This window comes from Callithrix jacchus, chromosome 9, assembly GCF_049354715.1.
Source record: "Callithrix jacchus isolate 240 chromosome 9, calJac240_pri, whole genome shotgun sequence".
Classification (NCBI taxonomy): domain Eukaryota; kingdom Metazoa; phylum Chordata; class Mammalia; order Primates; family Cebidae; genus Callithrix; species Callithrix jacchus.
The window spans coordinates 8,814,800-8,828,392 of record NC_133510.1 but is presented as its reverse complement, the minus strand read 5'-3'; the positions used below and the strand labels follow the sequence as shown (position 1 = coordinate 8,828,392).

The window sequence follows — 13,593 nt, the reverse complement described above, 5'->3', positions numbered from 1 at the left end:
TGAGAAACGTGCGTGTGTATTTTCTTGGATTTACGCATCTGTTTCTACTGAATGTATTGCAAACGGTTTTTACATATTAAATTTTTTTCTCGAAAGGGACATAGTATGGAAGAATTATATTTTGTTTAACTATTTTCTCATGTTAGAACATTTAAGTTATGTATATCTTAAATTATTTTCATGAGATATTGCTTAGAGTTAAAATTGCAGGGGCAGTAGAAAGTTTTTTATCTGTATTGTGAATTTCCCCTTCTGAAAGATACTATAGCAGTGATCTGTGAGTTTGAGCTTTTATTTACATATGTGACATGTTGACAGAAAAATAGTTGGAGAAAACTATGTGAATTTTTGTATATAAAGCAGCCTAGCTTTTTACATTTTGTAGATGTTTTTAAAAATGGCTTTTCTTTTTAACTTTTCAGAAAACCAGACAAACAAAACGATAGATGTTTCTGTTAGTAAGAAAGCAGCTGATAGCACATCACAGGTAAGATTTTTCCTTCTTCTTTAAAGTAAAATCCTAATTATTGCCCACAGGAAAATGAATTTTCATCATTCTTTGATTGAATGAAAGTTGTTCTATGTCTGTTTTTTATAACTGTCCAAAAATTGTCTCACAATTTTTCTATCATGTTTGACAAGATTTGAAGTTTTTTTGTTTTGCCTCGTTTTATTTTTGCGTAGCAGTTCTTAGAGGTAATAATTAGTTTATTCTATTAACTGACTGACTGGATTAATACAGTTGAGCTTTTACACTCTAAAGATTATCTGTGAAAAGAATACACATGTCATTTAATCCGGGTGCGTCTTTTATTTTCAGAGTATCTCACTGGTTTACCCTCACTTATGCCACCCCCCCCCCCACCAACATTTTTATTTCTTCAGAGGTAATCAGGGTATCTTTTGAGGAAGAATTTTTTGTCTGTCTGGTAGTTTATTAGCACTCTGCCATTCTGTACTTTTTCATATTAAATTTTAAGCACCCAGTATAGAGTAACGACTTCCTTCCTGTGTTAACAGTGTGCTTCCTTGTTCTTCGTTACCTTAGGTTTAATCAGTTTATAGTGAAGTGATTAGGTTGTTGATCGTTTTATTTTCTTCACTTCCTTTGAATCATTTCAAGTTCATAAATTATTCTAGCAGAAAAAAAATCTCAAGCATGTCAAGCATGAAAAAAATGACAAGAATATTAAAACAAGGGCATCATTCGATCTTTAGATACGAGTATTTTCTTTAAAAATGATGGATTTTGTCATAGTTTATAGATCAAATAAAAGCTATTAAAAATACCTTACTTGTTACAGATGTTAGCAGTCTTTGTATGCAGTATTAAAGGTTGAAGTTGTGATTGTTTCTGAGTATGTCTTGTGGATTATAACTATGTTTTCAATGATAATTATAAGATTGAGATACTTTCTAGAAGACATGTAGTATAGAAAATGTTGATATATTCAGTGATACTTAAGTGACATTTATAGGAAGTCCACTTGTACTTTATAAACTTTAAACAAAGAATTAATGAACATCTCTACTCAGTGAGTTTTTTTTTAAACAAGTAATATTTTCAAGGAAAGGAAAATGGACGTTATAATGGCTGCCTTTTGTCATTTTATAAATGGTGGTTCTTCTAGAGCTGTGCTATCTAATGCGATAGCCACTAGTCATATGTAGCTACTTAAAAACTCAGTTCCTCAGTCACAATAACCCCATTTCAAGGTTCAGTAGCTACAAATGGCTAGTGGCTATCGTATCAGACCACACGGATACAGACTAATTTCATCACTGCAAAAAGTTGTATTGAACTGTACTCTCTATAGAGTATTTTGCCAAAATATAGTATATGTAGCCGAGCACGGTGTCTCACACCTGTAATCCTAGCACTTTGGGAGGCTGAGGGGGTGCGGATCATCTGAGGTGAGGAGTTCAAGACCAGCCTGGCCAACATAGGGGAAACCCATCTCTACTAAAAATACAAAAATTAGCTGGGTGTGGTAGCAGGCCCCTATAATCCCAGCTACTTGAGAGGCTGAGGCAGGAGAATTGCTTGAACCTAGTGGGGCAGAGGTTGCAGTGAGCCGAGATTACACCACTTCACTCCAGCGTGGGCAAAACAGCAAAACCCCATCTCAAGAAAAAAGAAATACAAATACATAAGTGAAATTAAAATGGATATAATATAAACGACACTTGAGGTGGAGTGTGGTGGCTCATGTCTCTAATCCCAGCATTTTGGGAAGCCAAGATAGGAGAATCACTTGAGCCCAGGAGTTTGAAACCACCCTGGACTACAAAGTGAGACCCTGTCTCTGTAGAAAAGAACCTTAAAAAAAAAAAAAATCACCACGATCACTTGAAACAGGAATTGACTTCATCAGAAAGCAAAGTGTGGCGTTGGTCATGTTGGGGTCACCACCTGAGACCTTGATCACCACCTGCAGGATTCCATCCTGCAAACCCTGACTCTGAGGCAGATGAATAAATATACTCAAACACAAAAAGTACAGTGAACGAGTGGGCTAGGGAGGTTGTCAGCTGCTCTCAGAGGGCCATTGCAGCTACCCGAGCCCTTACTGCATGTTCTTCTCACATTTATTCAGTATAGATTTAATGACAGAGGATCTAAGTCAACACACTTGTGGATAATTAACATGGTTAAAGGAGTGGTTTTACAAATGATAAAAGCTTTGATTCCCAGGGGGCCCAGAACAAACACCATTGACCTCCCCCTGCGAAGGCCAAGGCCATCCGCACAAAGTTTACATGAGTAAACAAGTAGTTAGGGTAGAGACAAAGGAATGTGGGCTAAAGAGACTTAACAGGGAAGCTTCTGTTATCCCTAATCTTCACCCTGTGACCTAATGCTTTAAGGTAAGGACCAGCTGCCTTCAGTCTGTCCCATGATTACAAGTTAATGAAAACCTTTTGGCCTTCCAAAAGGTTTGAGATTATAATCTTACAACTTTCCCTAATATTTCCTTTTAATATTTTGCCAGCCACCCTGAGTGAATCCCAACAGCAAAGTGATACTACAACTTAATATTAAGCTCTCAATACATATTTTATTTGGCTTAGAGGAAGAGGAATTTAATATCCTGGTATAAAAAACACATACAAGCAGTTTGAGCACCTAGCCTGCCTTATCAAAAATAACCAAGTTTCAGCTTTGAATCAGTGTCAGTTACAGATGTGAATAATAAATATAATTAAAGGAGAGTTTGATTATGTAATAAGAAGCCATAAAGGAAGTATATATGTGCTCTCAGTTATGAAGTTATGCTTGCCAGCTGAAACAAATATTTTTGTCATTGTGATAAATACCTTTATTAATGATATACTGTTGATTAATAAATTCTTATTTGCTTTTTACCTTAATGTGCAACTTTCTAGCAGATAGAAACTAGTGTGGAAAAGGTAGCCTGTGATTCTTTGAATGGTCACATTGTAAATATAATTGGCTAACTTCTTTTTTCTATGCCAAGCCTACTTAGTTGTACTTCTTAACACTTTAAGGCTCTTTAGATCAGAAGAAATCTGAATGTCTAAGGCCAGGCACACTGTCTCACCCCTGTAATTCCAGCACTTTGGGAGGCTGAGGCAGGCGGATCATTTGAGGTCAGGAGTTTGAGACCAGCCTGGACAACATGGTGAAAACCTGTCTCTACTGAAAATACAAAAATTAGCTGGGTGTGGTGGTGCACACTTGTAATCCCAGCTACTTAGGAGGCTGAGGTGGGAGGATCACTTCAATCTGGGAGGAGGTGATTGCAGTGAGTCATGATATTGCCACTGCATTCCAGCAGTGACTCTGGGTGACAGAGTGAGACTCTGTCTCAAAAAAAAGAAAAAAGAAAAGAATCTTGGTGTCTAGGATGGAAATGCTTGTTCAGCTGTAATTAGCAAATGATGAAATCTGTAAAATATTCTCTTTCTGTAGTTGTTAAATGAAGATTTATCTAATATCCCCAAATAAGTATTTATTAACATATTACATATACTTTATTATTGTATATTTTGTTACTGTATATCATTTTATATATTGTTTTATGTAGTGAAAAACAAATTTATTCAAATTATCAACATAGGTTATAAAATGGTGTTGCTATCTGTAATTGCTGTTTCAGGGGACGCAGGATCACCTTTAAGCTTTGCTGATTTGCTAGAAGGATTTCATAAGACCCAGTAGCAGGCTCTACTACCGTTATGGTTCATCACAGCAAAAGGTGTAGAGCAAGAGCAACAGGGAAAAAAATGTGCAGAAAGATCAGGCAAAGACTTCCAAGTCCTCTGTCTGGGATTGCATAGAATTTGTTTTTTCTCTGGCTTATTAACCTCAGAGACATGTGCCAAGAGTCTTTTCCCAGAGAAGCCTGATTGAGTCTTAGGGTCTGAGGTTTTTTGGAGGTCTGGTCACATAGTGACATTTTTCTACATAACTGGCCATGGCATTGGAAACTCAGGATCCCAACAGTGAAACCCAAGTGTGCATCATCAATCTTCATATTTATGCAGAGCAATCCTGATGAACCAGTATAGCACAGTTCACTGTTCAGAGTGTATATAAGAGAATTAATTGTTAACATGACCCTCCAAGGGCAACATTCCTGATAACTAACCAAGTCTCAGTGATGGTTCCAACTTCCCTTGGAGAGATGTGCAAGGAATGAACAACCAGCTCTTCTGTGTTAACTCTTTCTTCACATTTGCTGAAGTGTGCCTTTCCAGTATATTACAGTTTTATTACAAAAAGGCTACAAAGCCAGTATCTTTGCTTTCTTAAAATTTTCTTAGTGTTTGCTTATTGAGACTGGCCATTTTGGGAAATAACACGTGATTAGCTAAGTTTTTAATAAAATACATTTCTAGTGTTAACTATTTGATATAATTTTTTTAATGATTTCCAACTGAAGGCTTCAGTAATGTGTAAACACAGATAGAAAAATGTCAAGATACATACGTGTGTGTGTCTGTCCATTTCCACCTAGTGACATAGAAATATTAAGGACGGGGGAGGGTAGGAAAAAAAAAAGAAATAATAAGGTCTACAGTCAGACAATCTGGAGCCAGTTACTTAACAGTGGTGCTTTGACAAGTTACTGGGCACCTTTGATTTTTCACCTGAAAAACAGAGCTAGTACTTACCATGTAGAAATACTGCGAAGAGTAAACATGATAATGCATGTAAAGCATTTAGCACAGAGACTGGAGAAGTGTTAGCTATCATAATTATCTTTTAAATGTATTTAATAGTTACTGAAATATTTACCCATTTTATTCGTCAAAAAAGAGTCTATTCAGGAAACTACTCATTGTGTATGATAATAGATAAATTATATCTGTCAGCTTATGATCAATAAAAATCATAATTTATCAATAAATCATTGCTTGTAGATCTTGACCTATATAATAAGTATTTAATAATTTACATTTTCCTCTGGGTACTGTTTTGGCTGCATTCCATAAATTGTCATTTGTTGCATTTTTATTTCATGTAGTTCCTTATTTCCTTTTGGGTCCTGGGTTAGTTAGTAATTTGTTTAATTTTGTAATATTTGGGGATGTTGCAAATTTTTTATTATTAATTTTTTTCATTTAATGCTATTGGGTTTAGAAAATATCCTCTGTATGACTTTGTTACTTTTATATAAATTAGATGTATGTTATAATGCCCCATATATGGTATATATCTTAGTAAATGTATCACTACACTTGAAAAGAGTATGTATTCTACTGTTGGGTGTAATGTTTTATAAATGTCAGTATAGCATGGTTGATAGTGTAATTTGGATTATTTATTCACTGATTATTGCCTTTTGCTGTAGTGGTTTTATCTATTGCTAAGAGTGATATGATTGTGAATCTGTTTTTTTCTTTTAATTTGGCAGTCTTGCTTCATAGGTTTTTGACACTGTATTACATGGTTTTTTTAAATAATGTATAATTTGTAATCTTGCCATACTTTTATCATTATAAAGGTTCCCTCTTTGTCACTCTTTCTCATATTAATATAGAGCAGCATTTTTATGCTTACTGTTGCATGTTACTTGTTTTAGCTTTTTAGTTTCAGTCTGTGTTTTTGTATTTAAAGTGAATCTGTAAGAGAAAAAAACATCATATTTCTTGATTTGTTGTGGTGATAATCTCTACATTTTGATAGGAGTTTTTAGGCCATTTATAGTTAATATAAGTATTTATAGGATTGTGGTTAGGTCTTCTATTTTGCTATTTTCTGTTGGTTTCATCTGTTTTCTTTTTTTCTTGGGTTCTATGTGCCTTTTTTCCTGCTTTATTTTGTATCAGTTTTGTTTTAAAGCATTCTGTCTTAATTCCTCAGTTAGCTTTCTAGGTTGCTCTCTGTGTGTTTGTGTGTTTTTGTGTGTTTTAGGGGTCGTTCTAGAGTTACAGTATGTATCTGAATCTTAATTATATAACCTTGCCATTGTATGTGTACATTTACCTCCTTAATGCAGTTGCTTTCCTTAAATATCATGTTCATGTTTTCACATGTATTGTGGTCTTATTTGCACATATATGAAATTATTTTAATGTACATGTTGTAGATATCTAAATATATATATTTTTAATTGTTGCCTTATAGAATTTTAAAGAAATTGAGAACAGAAAAGAAATATAATCTTAGTATTTGTACTTATGTTTGCCTTTTCTGGTCCTCTTTTTCCTATGATCCAAGTTGGTATTTCCTTTCAAACTGAAGTGTTTCCTTATGCTCATCTGTGCAGTGTAGATCTGCTCGTGATGCTTTCTCTTGTTTTTTTAATATCTAAAAAATGTACATTTGTGTCTTTTGTCTCCTTTTCTCAAGGAGAGCTTCATTGGATATAGAATTCTTAGTTTAAAGGTTTTTTTTTTAAAAATCAGTACTTTGAATATATTGTTCCAGTGTCTTTTTGCTTCCATAGTTTCTAACCAGTAGTTAGCAGTCAGTCTTTTTTTTTTTTTTTTTTTGGGAGGAAGGCAGGAAGGGAGGGAAGGAGGAAGGGAGGGAGGAAGGAAGGGATGAAGGAAAGAAGGAAGGAAGGGAGGAACTGGGGAGGGAGGGAGGGAGGGAAGGAAATCAAGCAATGAGACATTGCCGACCTGGATCTAGAGGTTTACAAGTTGATTTATTTTTTATTTTTTATTTTTTTTTTGAGAGAAGGAAAGAAAAGAAAATGAATAAAAGAGAGGGAGAAAGAGGAAGAGAAAGAGGGAGGGTGAATGGAAATATTGCTTTATTCTAAAAAAAAAATGGTATTAATAATGGCCAATCAATGTTTCATTTAAACCTATGAGTAGGTGTGATATGGTATTGACAAGAATGTATATTTTGTGTATTTGAAGAATGTATAATTTGTGAATGTATGTTTTGTGTATCTATAAATATTTATTAAGTTTACTTGTTCCGGATCTGAGTTTGAGTCCTTGATATCCTTATTAATTTTCTGTCTCATTGAATCTAAGTCTCTATGTATCTGGGTGTTAGGATCGTTAGCTCTTGTTGTTGCATTGATCCTTTTACCACTATATCTTTGTTGCTTTAAAATCTATTTTATCCAATACGAGAATTGCAACTCCTGCTTTTTATTTATTAATTTATTTATTTTTGCTCTCCATTTGGTTGGTAAATCTTTCTCCATCCCTTTGTTTTGAGTCTTTGTGTATCCTTGCATGTGAAACAGGTCTGGATGTAACATGCTGTTGGGTTTTGGCCATGTCTTTTGGGGGATTTAGTCGATTTAAATTTAGGGTTACTGCCATTTGATGTTAACTGGCTGTTTTATCCATTCGTTGATGTAAATTCTTCTTTATGTTGGTGCTCTTTACTTTTTGGTATATGTTTAGAAAGGCTAATACTGGTTGTTTCTGTGTGTAATGCTTCTTTCAGAAGCTCTTGTAAAGCAGGCCTGGTGGTAATAAAATCTCTGAGTACTTGCTTGTTCGTAAAAGATTTTATTTTTCCTTCAGTTGTGAAGCTTAGTTTGGCTGGATATGAAATTCTGGACTGAAGGTTCTGTTCTTTGAGGATGTTGAATATTGGCCCCCACTCTCTTCTGGCTTGTAGAGTTTCTGCTGAGAGATCTGCTGTAAGTCTGATTGGCTTGCCTTTGTGGGTAACCTGACCTCTCTCTCTGGCTGCCCTTAGTATTTTCTCCTTCGTTTCAACCCTGGTGAATCTAACGATTATGTGCCTTGGGGTTGCTCTTCTTGAGAAATATCTTTGTGGTGTTCTCTGTATTACCTGGGGTTGAATATTGACCTGCTTTGCTAGTTTAGGAAAATTTTCCTGAATAATATCCTGAAGGGTATTTTCCAGCTTGGATTCATTCTCTCCGTCACATTCAGGTACACCTATCAAATGTAAATTTGGTCTTTTCACATAGTCCCACATTTCTTGTAGACTTTGCTCATTCCTTTTTATCCTTTGTTCTCTAATCTTGTCTTCTTGTTTTATTTCATTAATTTGGACTTTGACCTCTGATATCCCTTCTTCTGCTTGAACAATTCGAGTGTTTAAACCTTTGCATACTTCTTGGAGTTCCTGTATTGTATTCTTCAGTTCCATTAATTCACTTATATTCCTATGTAAGTTGTCTATTCTCAATAGGATTTCATCAAACCTTTTTTCAAAGTTCTTAGTTTCTTTACATTGGTCTACAACATGTTCTTTTAACTCACAGAAGTTTCTTATCCATTCCTTGAAGCTTGATTCTGTCATTGGGATGCACTCGTTCTCCATCAAGCCTTGTTCCATTGTTGATGTGGAACTGTGATCATCTTTAGAGGGAGAGGCGTTCTGATTTTGAGTATTCTCAGCCTTTTTACGCTGGTTTCTTCCCATCATTGTCAATTTATCCTCCTGTCGTCTTTGAAATTACCAACTTTCAGATTAGGTCTCTTGAGTGGACGTCCAAGTTGTTAGTTCCCAGGGCCAGAACAGCGGCATTAAGACTGATGGTGCTTTTCTGTCCAGGATTCTCCTGTCTGGCTTCCTTCTTGTGTCCGAAATAGGTGACTCTGCCTTCCTGGGGCTCCAAACCTCGGTCAGAAGGGGAACCAGTCTCGTTTACTCTGCTCCGAGAGCTGTCGCGCCAAGGTGATGGCGAAGCCGCTGCGCCGGCCTCAGGAGTCATGCTGGGGACCTGTGTGGCTCCCCCAAACCTCAGTCTGAAGGGAAGCCAGCCCTGTTTGCTCTGCTCCCAGAGCTGCCGCGCCGAGGTGCCGGTGAAAACGCTGCGCCGGCCACAAGAGTCATGCTGGCAACCCCTGTGACTCCTCCACTGGGGATCTTCTGCTCCGTGAGCGACCTGAATTTGTCTGAAAGTGTGGTGTCCTCTAGTTCTCTGCGCTTTGACTGAGAGCTGCAATCCCGAGATGTTAGCGATTGGCCATCTTGGATCCTCCCTCCTAGCAGTTAGTCTTTACTCCTGTGTAACATGTAATTTTCTCTGTTTACTTTCAAAATGTTTCATTATTGGTTTTCAATATTTTTACTATGATGTGTATACTTAAGGATTTCTTAGTGTTTCTTCTGCTTGAGGTTCATTAAACCTCTTGGATTTGTAAGTAAATGTTTTATACCAAATGTGGGAAGTTTTGGTTATTACTCAATTCTTTTTGAGCTCTTTGTTTCTTCTCATTTAGGGGTTTGCTGAACTGTTTCTTATTGCGCAAATTTCAGGGTTTTTTTTGGGTATTTTCTTCTGTTTTTCTTTCTGTCCTATAGACTAGAAAATTTATATTGATCTAGCATCAATTTCATTTGAGTTTTTCCTGCCCCAGGCAATCTGCTTTTATGCTTACATAATTTTTATTATAGAAATTATTTTTAAGCTCTATTATTTATATTTTTTTCAGTTTCTTTTTCTCTTGTGAAATTTCCTGTTTGTGCATTCATTATTATTTAATTATTTGAACTTTTTTTTTTTTTGAGTTGGAGTCTCGCTCTGTCCTCTAGGCTGGAGTGCAGTGGTGCAATCTCAGCTCATTGCAGCTTCCACTTTTCTGGGTTCGAGTGATTCTGCTGCCTCAGCCTCCCAAGTACCTGGGACTACAGGTGCCTGCTACCATGCATAGCTAATTTTTATAATTTTAGTAGAGATGGGGTTTCACTGTGTTGGCCAGGGTGGTCTTGAACTCGCAACCTTGTGATCCACCTGCCTCGGTCTCCCAAAGTGCCAGAAATACAGACTTGAGCCACTGTGCCTGGCCTTGAACATATTTTTAATAGCTGCTTGCAAGTCTTTTATCTGCTGAATGTAATATCTGGTTCTGCTTAGAGTCAGTTTGTATTATTTTTCTTCCTAAGTTAGTTCCACTTTTGAAAAGTGGACCTTACAGATAATAAGTTGTAGTGAATGATTATTTTACATTCATTGACGATTTTGGGGATTTTTTAGTTTGAGATTTTATAGATTTTTGGTGTAAATAACCCATTTTCTGTGAAATCATTATTATAGAAACATGTATAAGAATTAGAATTCCATTATTGTCTTGGGATTGGGCCTGGATATTCTAAAATCAAGGAATTATTTTCTTTAATTTATCAACTTGAGTTTTGCAGATGAAAGCCTTTATCATTTGGAATTGACTTCAGTATATCAAAGTACATTGTGATTATTAAGTTATTAAGTGGTTGCTATGTATCATATATTGTGTTAAGCCCCTTATATACACATTTGGATTAATCCTCACAATAGCCTCAATATTCAGATATTGGAACTTGAGATAAGTACCTATCTGAATCAGATAGCTAATAAGTGAGAACTATAAGACACACTTAACCTTTCTGACTTCATAGTCCTGCCTCTTTAGATCTATATTGTCTTACCTTCCTTGTCGGTTGCTATCATGTGATTTTTAAAGGTTTTTCTTTTAATCCTAATATTTCTAATGATTTTTGGACGATGGGTTGACTGGTCAACTTGGATGTACAGTTAAGTAGCATAGTGTCCTGTATCATTTCATACCATACCATACCATACCATACCATACCATACCATACCATACCATACCATACTGTTTTTTAAAGCAAAAACTTTAGATTATTTTCTGTAACTCAATTCTAGCTTTAAAGATTGCCTTTGGTGTTTTGGTGGATTCATATTGATTATTCAGAGTAGTACTGATCAACATTTTAAATGTCACAAAATGAAAAATATGTTGAATCACTTTATTTGCTGTATGCAACAGCTTAATTTCTTAAATAAAACTTCTTGAGTTTCTTTAGAAACTTATATTTCCTATGGTAGATGTTTAACTCATGAGTATCCTGGGGCATTTGTCTGACAAACTCTGTTTATTCGGGTACAGCCATTTAGGGGCCCAGATTAAACCAGGTGTTCATTAGTCTCATGTTACCTCACATATCATTGCATTTTTTAACATGTATATGCCAGAGTTTTCTTTGCAAAATGTAGAAGTTTTGTTTTTCAGAGCGGAAAAGCCACTGGCAGTGATTCAAGTGGTGTCATTGATCTCACAATGGATGATGAAGAGAGTGGAGCTTCACAAGGTACTTCAATAGCAATTGTACAAGGAATGCTTTGATACCACTTTTGTCTGTCTCAATACAGTACAATTCTATGAAGATAGATGTTTACAGCATTATGCTTGGTTTATTTGTGTTCTTTTAGGAATGAAAGGTTTTTAGATTAGAATTTTAAAGGCCAGGCACAGTGGTTCATAACTATAATCTCAGTGCTTTGGGAGGCAAAGGCAGGAGGATTGGGGCAAGAAACCAGGAGTTTCAGACCAGCCTGGGCAATGCAGTGAAACTCCGTCTCTACAATTTAAAAATTAGCTGGGTGTGTTTGTGGTCCCAGCTACATGGGAGGCTGAGGCAGGAGGATAGCTTGAGCCTGGGAGGTCGAGGCTGCCGTGACCTGTGTTTTTACCACTGCATTCCAGCCTGGGTGACAGAATGAGGCCCTGTCTCAAAAAAAATAGAAATCAGTCTTAAATGAGTGTACATCTGTAGAGGAAAACAGCAATTAAGAGAATATTGTAATTTGTGGAGTACCTCTGTTTTTGTATCTGTTATTTTACTTGAACCTTGCAAAAATGCTGTAATACTCATTTTAGACTTGAGGAAACTTGTTAGCCTTAGAGAGAAAAAGTCAGAGTCAGTAAAGGTCTTGGGAGTCAAATCCAACTCTGCTGTCTCTACATTAAAGGTTCTTTTTCTCTCTGTTTATGTTTCAGTGTAGATACTGTATTTAAGTGTGTATACATTTAATTTTGGTCATTTGAATAAATTTCTTTTATTTAACATTATATAAAAAAATAGAAGTAATTTTAAAAAGCATTCACATCCAAAATAATAATATTCTGAGTTACAATACTTAGAAACTATAAACCATATTTCTAGTTACTCTGCAGTGTTAATAGGTGTTTCATGAATACTAAGTTCCATGATTAAACATGCTTTAGGAAATGCTGAGTTTAAAGTTAAATTGCTTTTTTTCTTAATGCAGACTTCTCTGAGCCTTTACTATGCTAATTTATAATGTAAATGAATGATTTAAGATATAAAGTATTTCCCAAACTTACTTGGCTGCGCAAAATAATGTTCACATACATATCTGTAAAACTGGTGATTAGTGAATGTGGAAAATATCATATGCTCAGTTACTTATCTTAAAGATACTACATTTTTTTAAACACCCAAATATTTTAAAAGTAATATTTTGGGGAGTCAGTCTAGTTGGGCTTAGGAAAACAAAAGTTAAATAGCTATAAAATTGGTTATATGACAGTAAAGTCAGTTTTGTTATTTAAAACTGAATTGAGAAATTTATGCCATCCTTCATCCGGGTTGAACTAAAGCCAGTATGCTTATTCTTTAAAAGTTTCAAATTGTCTGTGTTGCTTTCACTGATTTTTTTTATAGACAGCCATGACTCTTACAATGGCTCCCTAAAAAAAAAAAAAATTACAAGTTTTTGAGAGGACGCAGGCAGGCCTACTGAATTAGAAAGTAAAGTCTGCAGAGTTTGTTTTCGGTGCTCTCACCATTTCCCTAGCATCCATGCCTCATGCGGTCTCTCTGCGGCCCCAGAATTTGGGTCTGTCTCAAATTCTCACATTCTTAAAGTACGCTGTTTTCCAGTGGCAAAGTATCCATTGGAAAAAGCTTTGGGTTTTATGTACATTTAGTGCGGAATTCTATAGGACAGAAATCGATGGGGATTATTTTGGATAGAAGGACTTTTCGGTCACCATCTTCATAGTGGTTTCCTATTTTAAAGAGTTTTTTTCTAAGATGCACATATTTATTTCATAGGCTATTGAAGCCCTTTTTTGAGATTAGTCATTCTTCATGTATTTTAAAGACTATATAGTAATGATAACCAACCATCTGTTATTTTTTTTTTTTTTGAGACGGAGTTTTGCTCTTGTTACCCAGGCTGGAGTGCAATGGCGCGATCTCGGCTCACTGCAACCTCCGCCTCCTGGGTTCAGGCAATTCTCCTGCCTCAGCCTCCTGAGTAGCTGGGATTACAGGCACGCACCACCATGCCCAGCTGATTTTCTGTGTTTTTAGTAGAGACGGGGTTTCACCATGTTGACCAGGATGGTCTCGATCTCTTGACCTTG

At 35.9% G+C, this 13,593-nt stretch overlaps 1 protein-coding gene across 17 annotated transcripts in view; it reads left to right on the top strand.

Annotated features, from left to right (window-relative positions):
- The window catches only part of ATF7IP (activating transcription factor 7 interacting protein), a 126,865-nt gene that overhangs the window by 97,987 nt on the left and 15,285 nt on the right, over nucleotides 1-13,593 (top strand). For all 17 annotated transcript variants that reach the window (XM_078338283.1, XM_078338280.1, XM_009003296.5 and 14 more), the window contains 2 exons: nucleotides 423-487; nucleotides 11,431-11,509. In XM_078338283.1, the coding sequence (XP_078194409.1) occupies nucleotides 423-487; nucleotides 11,431-11,509 (144 nt within the window). The remainder of the gene's footprint in view (nucleotides 1-422; nucleotides 488-11,430; nucleotides 11,510-13,593) is intronic.